Here is a 19,717-nt window from a genome sequence, read left to right on the forward strand (position 1 = left end):
GAAAGGCAGGAAATACACACGCGGAGTGCCGGAAATTGGTACAATGTCGAGCCGTGGCACATTTGGCAACGTCTCAAGCTGCGTGGGGAGCAATGAGATCTTAATGAAGGCATGTGCCGCCGACACCGCGCTCACATTTGCATGTCTTTTATGGCTCTTTGCTCGCTTTTACCCGCAAGAAGAAGAAGACGACCAAGACGGGTCCTGGCGTTCCCCTTCTTTACTTCCACAGGAAGCCCACAACTTTTATCTTTTCATCAGGAACGCAAAAGACAGACCATTAGGTACACCTGCGCAATTAAAGGAGCGCCAATGCGGGCCTTTATTCGCCACAACAAAGAAATAAAAGGAACATTAGTGCAAGATTGTCATTTGTTTCAGATCATTGAGTGGACTCTTTTAGGAAAATTTCTTCAAGTTGGAAGTGGAGGAGGACTGGTGCCAAAATCAATAAAATATACAATTGTGGTGGGTAAAAGTTGGTGTTTTAGGAGTCAAAAAATGTTATAGTCAAAAATGATTGGACGCCTAGTGCTGTCAATGGCAGTGCAAAATAAATACTCACAGACCAATCAAATGAATTGGAAATCTCAATGAAGTATAGTCATTAATTAAAGTACATTCTTTTAAATATTGACTTATGTTTAAACATGAAATATAAAGTATTTTTGGAACACATTTCTGTGAATTTATTTTTAAAAGTATTTAACAGAAAACAATTAATTTCTATACATGAAACAATACAATACATGATGTTTTTCTTAAATACAAAACTATATTTAACTTAGTGTCAAAACTGCAATATTATATCTCCACAATTCTTTGTATGCCAGAGGTTAAAGGTCACAATCGTTAGGACCGAAACAGACACAGATGTGGCCGGTCAGCTGCTTCCTCCCGATTGGTCAAAACTTGACATTAGATCATTTAAAAGTACATCCCCAAACATGACAGAGTTACCACTTGCTCCTTTGCTGTCATCATGGCTGGTTGGGTCTCTTCTGGGTATGAAATTGTGTTGCAAATCTAACTTGACTTTCTATGTTTACTTATATGTGCTATTTGCCTGTGTTTTGTTTTAGGACTTTGCTCCTTGTTTTGATGTTTGCTGCCTCACTCTGCCACCCGATGAATAAGCAAGGTAAGCTACTCATTGTGAACAAATGACAAGACTGCACAAAATGGCTTTATTCATTCATTTCCATTGTTGATGAATGTCTACTGCTGACAATGGAATCTTTGTGCAATTCCTAACTCCTAAGCAATTATATTTTTAGAAAGACAAAACAATGCATCTCATAGTTTTCCCAAAATTTGTCTAGTTGGTTGAACCCTTAATAATTGCCATCTATGACTTAATTTCTGATAGGGTAGGCCTACTGAAGATGAAGCTAATTGGTTCAATATGCTTCTGATTTTTATTCTTTGGTAGTTGAGCCTTGTTTAGATTTGATTTTGAATGAATTTGTCTTTTTGTTCAGGTGTTGGTGCCAGGTCTTTCCCCAGCAGTCATTTCAGACCTCGTACTCTACTGGACAAAGCTGCAAAGCAAGATTTGGAGAGTCCAAAGAAATCTCCTGAAGAAAAGACTCTGCTCGCAGAGGACGACTCGAAGCAATCTGATTTCATTAAACCATGGGCTAAAGGTTTGTGGCTTAACTTGGGTTTGGCTATCTACTGTGGCTTTTCCCAATGTTTTTAACATTCTCAATTCTCTCTCCAGAAACCGTGAAAGCAGTTGTGACTCCAGTCCCAAACGGTGCAGAAACTGTCCCCAACCCAGTGGTCTCTAATGACAATGCAGAGTTTCCAGTCAATGGTGCAGATGACACAGCCAGTCCTTCTAGTATCCTCCCCCCACCTCCTCAGCATTTCCCACCAATCAGTCCCTATGTGCCCGCTCCGGAACCCCAATTCCAGCCTGGCGACCTAGTCAAATTAGAGAAGATCTTTGACCATGGCGACTACGAGTCCGAGTACGAAACCCACGGCGCTCCTCAGCAACCTCGTCTCTGGCCGATGCCACGCCCGGCGCCGCTTCCTTACGACTCTAGACCAGCCAGGGTGTCGCCCATCGTAGATCCTTTCTTGCCCTCCTACCCCCGGCGTTTTGTGCCTTATCCCTTCGACTACAATTTTATGTCTGGCCAGTATCCCCCGGGAACTGCCACTCACTACAGCGCCAGCTTTGAACGTGGCAGAAACTACAACCAGGACAATCATTATGAAAAGTTTGAAGATGATAAAGAGGTTGAGGATCAGGAAGAGGAACAGCCTGGTGAAGAAGAGCCTGAGGAAGAAGAGTCTAACTGGGGGTGGGTCTTCCCAGATCAGTATCTCAGTGCTCGTGAGGATTCCTCCAATGATGGCAAAGAGCCAGACTACAGTAAGTCCCGCCAGCACGGCCAATCTTCAGACTATAGCCAGTCTCGCTTCCATGGCAAACAGGAACCAGACTACACTCAGTCCCGCCACCACGGCCAACAAGAGGCAGACTATACCCAGTCCCGCAAGCAAGAGGCAGACTATACCCAGTCCCGCAAGCAAGAGGCAGACTATACCCAGTCCCGCCACCATGGCCAACAGGAGGCAGACTATACTCAGTCCCGCAAACAAGAGGCAGACTATACCCAGTCCCGCAACCAAGGCCAACAAGAGGCAGACTACACCCAGTCCCGCCACTATGGCAAAGAACCAGACTATACTCAGTCCCGCCAACAAGAGGCAGACTACACCCAGTCCCGCCACTATGGCAAAGAACCAGACTATACCCAGTCCCGCAAGCAAGAGGCAGACTATACCCAGTCCCGCCACTATGGCAAAGAACCAGACTACACTCAGTCCCGCCAACAAGAGGCAGACTATACTCAGTCCCGCAACCAAGGCCAACAAGAGGCAGACTACACCCAGTCCCGCCACTATGGCAAAGAACCAGACTACACTCCGTCCCGCCAACAAGAGGCAGACTATACCCAGTCCCGCCACCATGGCCAACAAGAGGCAGACTACACCCAGTCCCGCCACTATGGAAAAGAACCAGACTATACCCAGTCCCGCAAGCAAGAGGCAGATTATACTCAGTCCCGCCACTATGGAAAAGAACCAGACTATACCCAGTCCCGCCAACAAGAGGCAGACTATACCCAGTCCCGCCACCATGGCCAACAAGAGGCAGACTATACCCAGTCCCGCCACCATGGCCAACAAGAGGCAGACTATACCCAGTCCCGCCACCATGGCCAACAAGAGGCAGACTATACCCAGTCCCGCCACCATGGCCAACAAGAGGCAGACTACACCCAGTCCCGCCACTATGGAAAAGAACCAGACTATACCCAGTCCCGCAAGCAAGAGGCAGACTATACTCAGTCCCGCCACTATGGCAAAGAACCAGACTATACCCAGTCCCGCCAACAAGAGGCAGACTATACCCAGTCCCGCCACCACGGCCAATCTTCAGACTACACTCAGTCCCGCAACCAAGGCCAACAAGAGGGAGCCCTCGCCCAGTCCCGCCACCATGGCCAACAAGAGGGAGCCTTCACCCAGTCCCGCCACCATGGCCAACAAGAGGCAGACTATACCCAGTCCCGCCACCATGGCCAACAAGAGGCAGACTATACCCAGTCCCGCAACCATGGCCAACAAGAGGCAGACTATACCCAGTCCCGCAACCATGGCCAACAAGAGGCAGACTATACCCAGTCCCGCAACCATGGCCAACAAGAGGCAGACTACACTCAGTCCCGCAACCATGGCAAGCAAGAGGCAGACTACACCCAGTCCCGCCACCACGGCCAACAAGAGGCAGACTACAGCCAGTCCCGCAACCAAGGCCAACAAGAGGCAGACTACACTCAGACCCGCAACCATGGCCAACAAGAGGCAGATTTTATCCAGTCCCACCAGCGTGGCCAAGTCAAGTACCCACTTCAACAAAGATTGGTAAGTATTTTTATGTCTTGAGTCCGTTTCTAATCTAATTATGTTGTTTTCATTGCAGTGGGGACGCTAAACACCTTGGAACAGTCTTTGAATAAATGGAGAAATTGCAATGCTGTCTTTGTCTTTAAAATGACATGATTTTTCAAGGAGGCACTCTTAGTTAGAGCTAAAACCTATCACATGTATGCAATTTTTTTTTCCACAAAGGTTTACTTTTAGCTCAAATCTGCAACTAACATAACTGTCGTGCCACCTACAAACTTACCGAAGTCAATTGAATACAATTTCAAACTAAATGAAGCATTAAATGACAGAAATGGGACAATTTTAACCAGCCATTGACTACCACTGTAATGGGAGTGATCCTAGTATAAAAGTATCACATTGTCAAAGACATTTAAACTATGTTAACCTCTTTGGTCAAATTGCCCCTGACAAATATGACACTTCACCTAATAAAAGTTTACACTCAAATATTTGCAATTGTATCCAACCCAAAGATGCCCTTCTGCCCTCAACTTAAATACAACCACCAATCATCCCCTTAAATTTATATACACTGTCTGCATTTAAAATCCCACTACTGGATTGTTAATAACACCACCCACCAAAACCCATCTTTTTACAAAACAAACTTAACTCCTGATAAAATAACTACCATTATACAGTTTAAATCCCAACTACCTCCTAACGTCTTTCTATCCTAAGAACCATTGATACATATAAAACCCATCAACCCACATCTGGTCACCCCAGCGGCGACTCTTGACAAATGTGACATTTTAACACTCTGCCAAAATAAAACCCCAGTCCGCAAACAACATCTCGGGAGTGGGTCGAGTTATCTACGGCGTGCGGTGGCGTTTTCCGGCAGGAGGCCCAATCTGTTACCCTGACACAACCGCCATTAATGGACAGTGGGCATCCTAATTTATGTAACAAATCACCTCTGAAAGCCCGGCCATTGATCTTTAATTAGAGGCAGCTGTTAATCAGCGTTATGACTCCTCGGTGGCGTCGTCATGCTTCTCGCCGCAGTCTGTTCAAGCGCCACAACCGCCTCATCAGCATCCTACTTTTGTCTTTGCGAATTTGATAAATGAGGACAACACAACGTGATTGGTCCGTTTAAGTTTTTAGGGTGACTTTTTGACCTTTGTGGAACTTGTGTCGTTTTCAGAGTAAACTTTTAAAACCCTGCTTTGAAATGTTAGTTGGAAAATTAAGCAAGAAACTTAATCTAAGCTTTATTTTTTATACTTGTGTCCAATTGTCTGACCGTTTTATTTGTATTTTTTTTTTCAACCTTTAGGAACCTGCTTCCCATTCATGGCCTACGCAGACAATAGCAAAGCAAGATAAGCGCATAACTTGGGTGGAAAATCAATGCGGTAAGCCACATTTTCTTTTGTGAATGTTGCTTTTATATAGCAGATGTGTGACTTTGTTAATGATATACTTTGTCATGGTGCGGCCTTGGCTAACCACGGTCGAGAGATGCTTTTAAATCGACAGGGACGCTAGAAAAATTCATTTGTGCTTAATTTGTCGGCTGCCATTGAGAGGGGAGAGATGGAAAAAAAATCTGATGTTTTTACATTGATCTTGGCGTAAATTTGGCGTATTACAACCTACAATACAGATATTAAGTAAGTAGTACTAGTTTTGCAGTGGGAGATTTGTATATTAGTTTTTTATAGTGTGGTTCGTATAACAAGTTAACTCGAGTTACCCTAAAATAAATGTGGTTTTAGTTCTATAAAAAAACGGAATATTCAGGGCTTTTAATCCAGTTCTTTAAACCCATTTATAAAACAAAAAATCTTAAATATTATATCTAAAATAGTCCAACCCACGTAAAATCGAGTTGACATTAAAGCGGCCCACAAACATCCTTAAATTAGGCTAACAAAAATGTTTTACCAACTCGTCTTCAGTAAATTTTAGCGTATTAGTCTTAAGAGCGAAAGAGAATTTCCCGATGAAAATAATTCCGTTGTACTAATTCATCGGGACTCGGCCATGTGGCGAACACACACACGCCACGGCGTTCCCAGCGTGCGACTGTACAAAGACCAAAAGAATACAAATCTGATAAAAGGCAAATGATTTCCTTCATAAAAGGCATAGACGTGGCGTGTTTTATGGCTGCCTCTTAAGTTAATGACACACAATTCGATTCCCACGGGGGTTGCCATGTCATCATCGCTTAAATGACAGTTTTTTCCTTTTCATGGTCATCTCCTGTCAAAGTCACTTCGTTTATGCGTAGAACTTCACACGCTAGATTTGGACAGTAACGTCTTTCTTCCGAGTGTTTTTGTTTCTTAACTCGTTCATTGCCGTTTTAGTCAAAATGTCCTTGTCGTTGTTTTTGGAATGGGGAATTTGGATTGGATTTTTTTAGGGGTATTTGTGTATGTTACTACTTTAGTTCAAGGTTTTGAGAGATTTTGCCATTAAGTTGGACTCATAAGTGTCCTAAAAACAAAGTCCTTTAAGACTAGTTAAGGTGTAACGATTGGAGAATACAAGGAACCAAATTTGGAAAATATTCGGGTCAAATATTACTTTAAAATCTCAATATCCTGACATCAATTTAATAGATTTACACAGCGATAAATTTTGATATTTTTGACAATTTTGAACATACTTTTGAAGAAAACTACAGTGATACACATACATACATAAGTATATGCCATTAAATTTACGTCACAATATTGATTCTTTGACGTAATATTTGACCTTAATACTTTACAAATTTGGTTCATTGTATTCTCGAATTGTTACACTTAACTAGTCTTAAAGGAGTTTGTTTTTTGGACACTTTTGAGTCCAACTCAATGGCAAAGTCTCTCATTACCTTGTCTTATTTTTTACCGTCTTTTAAACACCCTCCAATACAAATCCAATCATGTTAAGCGCACTAATACTTACCAATTTCGTATGAATACACATTTTCTAATTCATTTCTTTGCACTTGTTTTCGTACCTTAACTTGACAATATTTTTTTTCTACCTCACAAGATGCGCGGCGCCGTCACATTCCACGAGTCCACCGCAGCGCCGAGTATTCGTGTACGGGCCGGTGTGAAAATCCACCGCAAACGGGCCTCGCGTCGCCTTGTGATTAACACACAATAAAAGAATGTGACGGGGAAGGAGGGAGGGAGGGGCGGTCCTAGAGATAGCGAGCGCTCGGCCAAAGATGGCTACGACACCGCCGCGTACTCTATAATTAAGACGGGATGAAAGCTCATGGCGCTCGGCTTCACACACACTTTGTTTTTACGACATAATGACAGTTTGGACCAAATTTTCAGAGCGCCACGACCATCTTGGGGGATTCCGTTTACCTGAGAATGGGGGCGCACCTGGGAGGTCCGTTTTTAAAGTCTTTTACGCCAAAAAATTTGATCCTTTCCAATTTTAATCATGTTAATATCATTCGTGTGTCGTCGTCGAATTTTCGTAAAATTGAATCCGCATTTTTAAAGATTTTGAGCAATTTCCCAATTTGTAATGATGCTATAATTCTAATGCCAAGTAGAAGTTGAAGACATTAAATAATTAGGGTCTTAGTGATAATGACTCCCCGTACGTAGCCTGTAAAAGCCGGCCGGGTCCCCACCCAATCAGCCCCCTTCCCGCCGGTCCTACAAAACCCCAACCAATTAATTGCTCCTTATTAAATAAAGGCATTAACTACTTATATTTATTTATTCATGTCTAATCTGTAAGAGAGTCGTTCTGTCAGGGGTTGTCCGGAATCTTCCAGGGAGTCTTAACATTTCTGGATATTCCAAATTCAATCCGAGCCTTTTGAGCCAATTTGCATCCGTTTGACATTTTGAATTCTGCCAAGCGTTATTACCATTTCCTGACGCGGTTGTCTAGTGACCATCAGGACTTCAAACTTTCCAGCCACTTCCTGGATTCCCTCTTCCGGAACGCTCGTTGGGCGGGCGCCACCGCGCCACCGCTCCGGCGCACAAACCGGTCAGGGACGGCAGATTAGTACGTGGGCTTGCGCCCAAGGGCCGACGGCGCCCGCCGCCTGTGATCCGCCAGCAAAGCGGAATCTCTGCGGCGCTGCTGCGGTTCGGGGCGGCCAGACCGCCGCGGTCCCTGCTGACATGGTTTTACTACGCGGCGCTCGGACTTTTTTAAGAGGCCTGCTACGCTTTAACGCGTAGAAAAGAGCCGCCATATCAACTAGAACTCTGGATGCTAACATTTTAGCGACATTTACAGCGATAGGGATCCGATCTGTAATATTTCAACCACAGAAAATAATGTAGCCGACCTAAGTTTTCCCCCAGGGCCTTCAGTTTGACACCCATAACCAAAAGACGTCGCCATCCGGCCACCCGCAGGCGCCCCGACCGTCTCCGATCCCTTAAAAAAATGTTTTTTAAAAAACCCAAACCGTGGCCGAAACATTTGTGTGGCCTCTGATTACACGGTGGCGAAGCCGCTTAAAAAAATCGAAGGGTTCCGAACTGGGATCATTCTGCCAAATGAAATGGCCTGATTACACGTTTGAGGTCGGCCACGTGATTTACGATCCGCTATAAACGCGCCGACCAATACAACTTTGTTCTCCGGCATGTCAAGATGGCGCCCGGAATGTCTCTTGTCGGAGATAGTTTGTCACGGCTCCCTTTTTTTTTTTTGAAGACTTCCACAGTGACCATTCATTTTTTTATGATATTTTTTTCCATTCAAAACATATGCGAGTCCAATTGTTGTCTTAAAAAAAAAAACAAAAGACCCGAAAATCTCGAACATGGGACCCAGATGTCATCCCTCCCCCCCGCGCACTTAAGAACGTCTCAACAAAAAACAAAAAAAAAAAAACCCGAGCGAGCAATTTGTAGCTGCGTTGGGATTTTATTTTTAGAATCTATCTGGCCCTGGCAATTATTTCAGCTCGCTGAATTATGTATGATGCCGCCACACTTCACGCTACCGTGTACCCTGACGATTTTCCCGTTTTTTTTCGTCTTGTTTCGCATTTATTTATATTTGACTTGGAGGAAGAGGGGGGGTGTCGGAGCTCATCCTTCTGTAAGCGCCTGGAGGTTGGGCTTGACTAATGTTGGACACATAGCAAGAAATACCTGGAGGGTTCCCTTATTCGCGCTTGTCGGCGGCCATAGAAGAACAACTTGTGTTTTGTAGTAAGGATAGTTTGCGTCAACAGTTTTATAAAATAGAGAATTTTGGGCAAAATGACAGGTTTTCGTCACAATCCCAATTTGTCACGTCAGATTACCGCAGTCAATATGATCATCAATGATTCATTTGGTGACCTCATTTCACTCGGGTGAATATTCTTGGATTTCTCGTCGACTAATTTTAACGTTTTTAACGATAGTTTACCTCAATTTATATTTTGAAGCAGATTTCAGGCTGTACATATTTTTTGCAAATTTTTAGGGCTATGGTTGTCAACCTATACCACGTTTAAAACTAAATTAAATTAAAATCTTAAATGTCTTGTGTTCCACAAAATAATAACTAAACAAATTTAATTGAATGCACTTTAATTTGAATGTTTTTTTTCTATAGACGAATGTAAATAAAATCGTAAATATCTTCTCCCCTATTAGTGTATTATGCCCCAAAATATAAAATGATAACTAAACAAAGAACCAAACATTTTTTGATGAAATTTTAGCAAAAATAAGGTATTTGTTTAACTCGCAATAATTAAATAGGACGTCTAAGTCAATATATAACTCCAAATACTCCAAAGATTTCCATCCAAAATTCTTTAAAGCCTTATAGTCTAACTTTATGTAGTTTGAGAGTAGCAAAAAATAACCAAAAATCGTCATCAACGAACCGACTCGCATCACCGACTTTGTAATGAAGTCGTTCCATTCGTCAGGAAGTGAAAACAATTACATTCTTTTATTTTCTAGCGTGATTGGCGTCGTAAAAAATACCCCCAAAAAAAGGCTGATTTACTCCGACTGAACGAATGCGCTTCCTCGTTTTTTTTGCGCGTTGCCGTGGGAACGACTGGAAAAGAAAAGAAATGACAGGCGATGCGAAGCGTCTTCAATCATAGAGCAATTGCAACATTTATTGAAGTGTTGGCTTTCTTGTATTGATTTTTCAACACATTACAAAAATACATATATGCTCAAAACAGCAGGTGTTCTGAGATGACTTTTTTGTTGTTGTTTTTTTTTGTTTTTGTTTCGTTTTTTTTTTCCTTTTTTTTTTTCACAACAATTCACTCAAACCAAAGCCCCTCCCACAGCCCACCGGAAATAAAAAGCAACAAGGAGAAACGTTTTTTTTTCGTTTTTTTTGTACAAATAGCCAAAAGTGAAAGTTGTGAAAAGTGAAATTAGGGTTTTTTTGTAGTTTTTTTCTCTCGATATTTCCCAAATTGTGAGTGTCATCACGAGCAACCAAAACACATACACGCACGCGCGCTTACAAAAAATTCCAAAACAAAATGCGTTGTTAATTCAAAAAAGTGTCCCTGCAAGTCCTCTTTTTTTGTCATTTTTTTATTCATTTTTTTTCCTCAAAACAAAATGGCCCCTCACATGATTCTCGCAACCCCTCCACCAGCATCCAAATAGGAAGGAAACAATTTCAAAGATGGCAGATTTTTGTAAACATGATCCAAAAAAACAAAATCAGGGAATTATTTTTTTTAAAGACAAATGACGACAAGGACATTTTATGTAGAATTTTTTTTTTTTTTAGTTGGTCCCTCCGAATGAAATATAGCGTCTGCTGCTTTCATGTGGCTTTCTCCATTTCCCCCCTCCTTCAAAATAAAGATGCGAGTCGTCCCAAAAAAACACATTTCATATGCTTCCAATTTGATTTGAACGACTCTTGTGTGCCCGGTCAAGGTCCCGCCCGCCGTCATTGGCCGCCAATGCCGCTCGCTCGCTCGCACATCTTTATCCTCCTCTCTTGGCTTTTATTTTTTTTGAGTCAGGGGGGCCTCCTTCAAGGTCGCGTGGCCAGATGTGCACATTATCATAACTCCTATTCCGTTTTTTTATGATTATTTGCTGGTTATTTACGTGGCCTCCCTCTTTATTTTCATGTCAAATGGCTTGTTTTTTTAACTCTACTGTTTGCCTAGTTTTTCCTGGTCCGTTTGAGCTAAGAAAATTAGGAAATTGTTTAAAATTTGGTGTATTTAGGGTTGCTATAGACGACAGGGAGCCAAATTTACGAACTATGAGTCACAAAGGATTCTATTTTTATCCTTGTTAATGTTAAAATTTACCCTGAAACTGAAAGATTAAATTTTCGTCGTCTATTTTCTGGACTATAAGTCACTTTTTTGTAGTTTAACTGGGCCTTAGGCTGTAGTTCTTTTAAAAAACTTTTTTTCCATCCAATGTTTTTTGTCAATATAAATTCCGATGTCCAAAAATGCCTGAATTTTGAATGTAATTTTAAAGACAACATAAAAAAATATGACTTAAAAGCATCCAAATGCGAAAAAAAAACTAAATAAAAATTATGCCCCAAAAAAAAATTCAAAATTTGAAACCATCGACGTAGAATCGGGTTAAAGAGTGAGCAAGTGGGAGGGGCCTTAGGCCATAATGCACATCAACATACACTTACGCACACACGGGGCGACGAAGCAAGCAGCTGGTCTTCTTGATTGTTTTTAGGCCGCCTCTTTTGGAAAACAGTCTGGGCGCATATATTTCCAAAAAAAATAATAAGAATTCCAAAAAAACTAACAGAAAAAGTCTTCTATTTACATAAATGGGACTTTTTTCCCCTCTCACGTGAATCACAAGTAGTCTTAACTTAACAAGCGGACATATTAAATATGGTGGTTCAATCCTACATGGGCGTTAAGTGCAACCATTCATTTTTTTTGTTTGTTTTACGTCCTGGTCGACAAAAAATACAGCAACTGTATTTGCGTTTAAGCGCGTATTTTCTTCTCCCCCCCTTATAAATTAATTTTTTTAAAGTCAATTATTGTCAGGGTGACATTGAGAAGTGCTGAAAGGGGGGTTTAGGGGGTGCTGGATTGTAGTCCGCTGCTGCACTTAGCATATAGAAAACATCATTTACTCACTCGTGTGATAATAAGATTCCTCAGAGGACAAAAAAAGTGGATTATTATCGTCGTTCGCTAAAGGGCGACATCTTTTCCAATTATTTTTAGGAATTGAAAGAAAAACTAATTTGAGCACATTTCAAAAATAAAACCCACAAATGTATCAGCACATGCCAAATATTACTTTTAAAAAAAATGGAATAAATACAGAAATTATTGCACAATAGAAAGGCTCCATGGAATTCCTAAAAATCCTCCGAAGGGCGTCCGGATAAGGTTTAAAGTTTGAATATTTTCAGGGAAATGAAAAATGAAAAAAATTGGGAAAAAATGGAAAAAAACACTAAGCAGTCTTGAGAATTTTTTGTTTTGTTTGTTTTTTTTTTTTTTAAGTAAAGAAAGAGTATCCAGCCATGCCCCTTTTGTTCGAAGTAGTCATAGGAAAAGATGTCTGTGTCGATTCTCAGTCATCCGGGTCGGGGGTTGTAATCCGCAAAGCGTTGAATGGAGGATTTGGGGATTCTTCGGGGGTTGTCCAAGACTTTTCACTGGTAATCCAAAAGGCTTCTTGAGTTCTAAATTTTAGGTGTGGAGACTCCACATTGGGCCACTTTGCTGGGCGTGTGTAAATATCCAAAAAGCGTCTGAAACAAAAGAGTATTAACTTTATTACTAGCCAACAATGACGCTTAGGTTCAAACTTTCAACCCTAACAAATACGACTTCTCTTTGGGCCATAAAACGTTTCACGATTACTTAAAGGTCTTCCCTCGTTAATGGCAGCCAATAGATTCAAATTACCGACTTGTTTTTTCAGATTATTTGTCATTTTGTAAGTTTGTTCTCAATTCCAAAGACTTTGTAAAAGGTCACAAAGGTCACCAAGTCAAGAAAACAAACTGTCCTGAGTAGCCAACGCTATGTTAGCTGCTACTGTTTGTGTGATGTTAGCTAGCTTGTTAATATGTTTTACAGCTCGCAATGGATATTTGGGTAACCACAAAGGTACTTTTTACAGGCTAATGTTAGCGGCTGATACCAGTAGTGGCTAATGCTATTTTAGCATGAGAAGCTTAAGGTAGAGAGACCTCAATGTTATTGTTAAATGGCATCTAACGTTGGATTCTTGCTTCCCTTGTAGTATTTTTTATGTCATGTTGTCATTAATTAACATGTTGTTTATCTTTTTGCAAAGTATTTGGAATTTGAACCTTCGCCCGGGCCACAGTTTAAATTGAAAGCGTAAAAAATTCCCCCCCAAAAACTATTCCCCTTAAGCTAAAAATTGTAAGTAAGAGGAGCCAAGTCCACTGGTAAAAATTGTAAGACTGAAAGAAGCCTTTGGAGACCACAAGTGAAAGGTCAGGAACAACCTTTTTCGATTCCATTCCTACATTCAATATTTGCAGATGATAGGGAAAATGAGTGCGCGTACATGTACGTTTTATATGTGTGCGTGGCGCTTAGCTTGGCTTAGCTTCGCTCGGCTTGCTCCAGTTTGACCTCGCTGGCCATCAAGTGTTCGCCGTGCCACTTCTTCATGTGTTTCTCCAGCGTGCTATAGACGCTGAAGGGCATGTGGCAGATGTCGCAGCGGTATACCTCCTTGCCGAACTGGCCGTGCGTCTTCATGTGGCGAGTCAGCTTGGAGCTCTGGGCGCAGGCGTAGCTGCACAGATCGCACTTGTAGGGCCTCTCGCCCGTGTGGCTGCGCCGGTGCACCGTCAGGTTGCTGCAGTTCTTGAACACTTTGCCGCAGTACTCGCACGTGTCATTGCGACGGTCCTTGGAACTGGGCGGACGCCCGGGACCGGGTCCCCGCAGGAGGTGCGGCGTGCTACTGCCGCTACGCCCCGAGGCGCTACCGCCCTCCATCAACTCCCCCGGCGGCGTGGAGAAGCGAAGGCTTCCCGTCTCGGAGGAGGAGTGCTCCGAGGAGGTGGCGAAGGGGGACTGCCGGGAGTCCGTGAAGCCCAGGAAGGGTTCTCGGATGAAGTGGCGCGAGGCGGCGTAGCCGGCCAGGAGCTGGGAGTACACGTTTTCGGGGGAGATGAGCGGTAAGGTGGGCGGGAGTTCCAGTTGCTCCCGTTCGATCTTGATCCTCTTGTTGTTGTTGGAAGGACTGGGGCTGGTGATGGGCGTGGGTCGGCGCTGGAAAAGGCCCGGGAAGGACTCGGCCTCCGACACGCTAACCCTGCCGTTCATGGTCAGGGGCCGGGTGTCCGGCTCTACGGCCTGGTCCCTGTCTCCCTGCCGATCCCGATCCGGGTCGCCCCCGTTGGCCCCGTTGTCGCCGTTGGGCTGCCTCTCCAGGCTTCTCTTGTTGGGGTTCAGTCTCAGGTGATTGTCCAGGTGGTTGTAGGGGTGCATGATGCTCACCCCGCCACTGTCGCCCACTCGCTCGGCGCCCAGGTGCTTCTCCTTGGGAGACTGCCTGGGCCCGTTTTCCCGATTGGAGCCGAACTCTTGAGAGTCCTCGCTGAGGTTGGAGTCTGGCCGACTCCCGTTCCTCAGCTCTTCTTCCTCCTCTTCTTCTTCCTCCTCTTCCTCCTCCTCTTCTTCTTCCTCCTCCTCATTGTCCATGCCCAAGACTCCGCCTTCGCCCCGGCGGAGCTTGTCGTCCCCGTCCCCGCCGTCCTCCCGGCCCTCCGCCTCGGGGGAGCCGCCGGTGGAGCCGGACTTGTTGTGCATGTGGGTCTTCATGTGCCTCTTGAGCTTGCTGGCCTGGGAACAGGCGTGGTCGCACAGGTGGCACTTGTACGGCCTCTCCCCCGTGTGGCTGCGGCGGTGAACTATCAGGTTGCTCTGGAACTTGAAGATCTTGCCGCAGAACTCGCAGGATTTAGACTTGCCCGCCGACTGACTCTGGCTTTCGGGCGGGCTGGAGGAACCGTGCGCCGCCCCTTGCGGGGTTGGCTGCTGCGGGGCGTAGGTCAGAAAGGCCGGCGGCTTGGAACCCGGCTGGAAGAGGGTGGGGCTCAGCAAGCGGTGCATGGGGGGCACCCGGTTGGGCGACAGGGGCGGCGTGGGGCCCCCGTTGTTGTTGGTGTTGCCGGCCAGCTCCCTCAGGCGCCGGGAGAAGTCCATGGACGGGGGCTCCATGGGAGTCAGGCGCATCACCCTCTCGAAGGCACTGGGGTGCTGGGAGAGTAGCCCCATCTCCTCCGGGCCCAGCCGCTCCAGCGGTGGCCTGGGAGGTGGGGGCGGGCTCACGAAGGGAGGCGTCGCCGGCAGACGGGTCTCCATGAAGCCCGGCGGAGGCGGGTGTTCCCTGAGAAGGGGCGCCGCCATCCGCAAGAGGTGGAAGGGGTTGCTGGCGTCGCCCAGGAAGGTGGGCAGCGGCGAGCGGGGCAGGCCGTCGGCGCCCGGAGGGGGCGGCAGCGCCATCCGGGGGGTGAGCGAGCAGTTGGCCAGGTGGTTGTCCAGGTAGATGCGGATTCCATGAGTGTGCTGGGCGTGCTGGAGCAGGAACCAGGCGCTGGTGAAAGTCTGCTTGCAGCTGGTGCAGATGTAGCTGGACGGCTCGTCTTTGTCTAAAGGGGAGGAGCCACACAAATGTTTGAGTTAGCGTCCACTATCGGGACATATCTATTTTTATTTGTGTACAATTCATGGGAGTAAACTCTTCCCAGCAGGATTTGTTTTTTTCTCATAGTGCTAAATGCTAAATTTTGTCCAGATAGCCCCGCCCCCCGCTGTTTTGGGGTGTCTTTGCGTGCTATTCTAACGCAGATGGCAGGTAGCGCCCTAAGGCCACGACACATTATGCAAATTCTGATGTCAGCCTGGGCTTTAATATACAGATCCATCTCGTCTATCCCGTCATTTCCATATGGAGGCGGGTGGGGGCAGCCATTGGAAAAGCGGTGGTGGGGGTGGGTGTAAATATGCAATGTTAATATAAAAAGATGGAGAGGTGATATTGGACAAAAGAGAGCGGCCAGATGATTCCGTAACACGTTTTTTTTTTTTTTTTTTTGCGGTTTGTGGAACGCAGACGGCAGCGAGCCTCATTGACAAATTGCTCGTCGGAGTGACTTAATAAGGCCAAATGAATCGATCAGTCACTGCGCTCGGGCCTTTGTTGGGATTTATCTAATTCCACGCAGGCCTTGCGCTTCCCTCTAAAGGCATCTGCATCTGCTTACCAGCCTTGGAGGGCTTGGCGAGGGGGGTAGGGGGCTACCTTCTAATCCTTACACCATTTTAGAGCTAAGGTGAAAGACGATAGCCTATTTTGGCCAGTAGTTTTTCCATCCCAGAATCCTGCCAAGGTGAAAATAGTCCATTTTCACATTAGCGGGTGGCAGACTGTGAAGATGTTTTTTAGCGGAATTGTTTTTAGGATAAATACTCTTACTCATTCTTTAGTTCTTTTACTGTTATTAATTTATTTCAATCAAGTTTAATTCCATGTCAAACGTTGTACTAAAACATCATTCAATGCTTCTGATTCAAATTATAGTTCAAGTTTCGAATCAAGTTTAATTGCCTGTCAAAATGTTGTACTGAAACAATTCAATACTTTGCCAACTTAAATTTGCTATAATAATTCTATATTCTTTTATTATTGCAAATTTGAGTTGGCAAAGCATTGAATTGTTTCAGTCCAACATTTTGACAGACAATTAAACTTGACTCAAATCAGTTAAAAACAGTAACAAGACTAAAGTCATGTCTACTTCAAATATTTACTTAAAAACAAACAACATTTTTTACAGTGCAATCTCACTTGTCTTTTTCTTTTCAGAATCCCATATTGCTACTCTAAGCAAATCTAGCCATATGATTGGTGGAACCTTTTCTCCCGGGTGGGCTCGGGTGAGGTGGTTTTGGGGGGGCTTGCGGTCAGCAGAGGCTAATGAGGAGCTCATTTACTCGTTTTGTCACTATTTCTACGCTATTAGCAGAGATCTGTTGCACTGTTTTGGCTGGGCGTTACGCGACCTGACACTAAAATGTGTGTATATATTTTGTGTGTAAGTGTGTAAGCGAGTGCCGGGCCGCCTGCCCGTATTTAGTTTGGCTTGGCTTCACACGCCCGCTTGGCAGCGCCGTGCTGGACAGCTTAGCGGCTTGGACGGGGAAACCAGAGCGCGAGGGATGGGAATGGGGGGGCCTTTGAGGACTAGACTCGCTTACGAGCCCCCCGGGAATCCGCCGCTTGTATAATATGATATGATCAATACCTGAAATGGTAATAGGACTCCATGATTTGTCATTGTCTTTAATTATATTGACATCCATCAATAGAAATAAGCTGTCTAAAAACCACCAATGATATTTGGTTAACTTCTGTAGTTTGAAAAAGAGGGTGATATACCATTAAAACTACTTTTTTTAGTGTTGTGGGAAGATTTAAAATTGTATTTTTTGTGATATTGTGATAAAATGTTTGCATAAAAGCAAGTACTTGTAAATATGAGCACTTTAAGCAATTTTGTTGGGCGATATTAACAAGTTTGCATGTTTTTTTCTTTCAGATGACATCACTAAACAGGAAGAAGGAAGTAGGAAGCAGGAAGTAGGAAGTGGTGTGCCACCATTTTGGATTCACAGCAGTTTGGCTTCACCTCATGGAATACATGTGAGTCTTATTTTACTATTTATTACATTTACAATGTTTTATTTGGATGTACATGGATTTAAATTAAACTTATATAAAGGGTATAGAAATATTAAGGGCCTCTTTTTTTATATAGACATCCATCAATATAATTAAGCTGTCTAAAGACCACCAAAGATATTTGGTTAACTTTTTTTGTGATGGTTTGATGAAATGTTTGCATATAACCAGGAAATTGTAAACAGGCACTATTAGCATTTTTATTGGGGGATATTAAAAAGTTTGCATGTGTTTTTTGCTTACAGATGACATCACAAAACAGGAAGTATCACTGAACAGGAAGAGGAAGTAGGAAGTAGTGTGCCACCATTTTGGCTTCATCTGGCAGAATACATGTGAGTCTTATTTTATTATTTATTACATTTAGCTTGTTATTTGTTCTAATACGAGGTGGGATTGTTAATAGTCAATTGCAAAGAATGAGTTAAATCAAATGTTGTATTTGGATGTAGATCGATTAAAAAGAAATTGATATAAAAGGCATACAAATATTCAGTGACATTTAAGTAACCAATCTAATGACTAAATATCAAACAAACTCCCTATACTATTATTTAATCCTAAAAAATACAATAAACATTTTTTTCAGTTTAGATTTAATGCAAAATATATTTTAAACTATTTAGAATAAATAAATAGTTTTATGGTAGGTAAAAAAACCTTCTAAAATAAACTTTTCCAATGCAATACGTAATAATTTCTAAAATCTGTACGTTCAATCCATTCGAAGTTCATTCTTTGCGCCCCTAAATGTTTAAATTCATAATAAACTTCAATTAAATTAAATACAAAAGCCTCACGTTGGACATCTGTCTTGGTCAATGGCGCTAAAGAGTTAATAGCATGCTCCCTTTCCGACATAAAACTTTTTCTCATGACCGTTTTATGTGGCATGTGTTTAATTTTATGTATAGAATAGATGTTAAGCTTGTAAAAAAAGACCCCCAAATTCATTCAAAAAAGAAAACAAAGCCGCAGTGGACCTGACAGGACTTTAGATACCTGAGAGCTCCAGGCTTTTTGGCATCGTTTCCATTCCGGCGCGTAAAAAAAACAAAACAAAACGAGGAAAAAACCCACAATGGCGAGATGTCCGCACGCATCAAAACAAAAGCCGATGGCCAGGAGCCCTGCAGGAAGTTATTAAAAGCGCGCCGGTGCCGTTAAGGTGGGCCGCTCGCTAATAACATTCTCTTTTTCTTTTCTTTGCTCAAACGGCCGCGCCAATTAAAGATCTGAGCTTTACATCAGCTTTTATTCCTTCCAGATTGCCTTTTATAGTCATTATTTTTGCCTTCAAGTACAAACAAAATGCCAGCCAATGGGCTATTGACGGCACGCATATGGCCACCGTGGAGAAATCGGTTGCGAGAAGGTAGACGAGACGGCTCGGGAGGGTCGGCATATGGCGAGGACATGTGGATTTGTCTTTAATTTAGGAATTTGCAGATGCCGTATACGCCTTCGTCGCAATCTCGAGTTGTTAATCTACACGGAAAAGCTACCAAATGGGATGGGAGTTCGCGTTTACGTAGTGGGAACGCCACTCGAAAACGTTTGGGTTAAAAGTGATTGAAGTTAATGTTGACATGCTTAAGACTAGCTAAACATTCGTTATCTCGTCATAAACTGAGAATAATTCATAACTTGAACAGAGCTCTAACCAGACTGCCATTTTGATACCCTAAGAACAAAGTACTATTAAAACAAATACTAAGAAGTCGTCAATAATTGAGTCTTACATTTTGTTAACTTGCCACAAACCGAAAAAATTCATAACTTGAACAGTGCTCCAACCAGACCACCATTTTGACATGCTAACAACAAAATACTATTAAAACTAATACTATGAAGATGTCAATAATTGGAGCTAAAAAGTCTTATACTTCGTTAACTTGCCACAAATGAATAAAAATGTAACTGCGCTCTAACCAGACCGCCATTTTGACACGCTAACAACTACATACTATTTAAAACTAATATTAAGAAAACATCAATAATTGGAGCTAAGAAAAAGTCTTTCGTTTCATCAAAAATTTAAAACTCCCATTCTGCAGCTAAATTCCAATTTTCTGACC

General features: G+C 43.3%; 3 protein-coding genes across 7 annotated transcripts in view; 2 read left to right on the plus strand and 1 right to left on the minus strand.

The window, feature by feature from the left end:
* Positions 1–906: 906 nt before the first annotated feature.
* Positions 907–8,115, plus strand: LOC144193363 (uncharacterized). The gene is made up of 7 exons (XM_077712202.1): positions 907–1,005; positions 1,083–1,141; positions 1,482–1,646; positions 1,724–2,578; positions 2,648–3,066; positions 3,172–3,945; positions 7,870–8,115. The coding sequence occupies exons 1-7, from the start codon at positions 983–985 to the stop codon at positions 8,113–8,115; spliced, it is 2,541 nt and encodes an 846-aa protein (XP_077568328.1). The 5' UTR covers positions 907–982.
* ccnk (cyclin K) overlaps positions 5,284–19,717 on the plus strand; it is a 44,097-nt gene continuing 29,663 nt past the window's right edge. For all 3 annotated transcript variants that reach the window (XM_077712344.1, XM_077712345.1, XM_077712347.1), the window contains exons 1-3: positions 5,284–5,336; positions 17,497–17,600; positions 17,885–17,974. The gene's annotated coding sequence lies outside the window, so the exon portion shown is untranslated. The remainder of the gene's footprint in view (positions 5,337–17,496; positions 17,601–17,884; positions 17,975–19,717) is intronic.
* Positions 11,322–19,717, minus strand: part of bcl11bb (BCL11 transcription factor B b) — a 29,460-nt gene continuing 21,064 nt past the window's right edge. The window contains exons 3-4 of one of the 3 annotated variants that reach the window (XM_077712342.1): positions 13,616–15,546; positions 11,322–12,657 (exon numbers count right to left, since the gene is read on the minus strand). In XM_077712342.1, coding sequence (XP_077568468.1) covers positions 12,589–12,657; positions 13,616–15,546 — 2,000 coding nt within the window. In that variant the 3' untranslated portion in view covers positions 11,322–12,588. Of the gene's footprint in view, positions 15,547–19,717 lie in introns of all 3 variants that reach the window. The other 2 variants (XM_077712341.1, XM_077712340.1) reach the window with 2 other exon arrangements.

The sequence above is a fragment of the Stigmatopora nigra genome, chromosome 2 (genome assembly GCF_051989575.1).
Source record: "Stigmatopora nigra isolate UIUO_SnigA chromosome 2, RoL_Snig_1.1, whole genome shotgun sequence".
NCBI lineage: Eukaryota > Metazoa > Chordata > Actinopteri > Syngnathiformes > Syngnathidae > Stigmatopora > Stigmatopora nigra.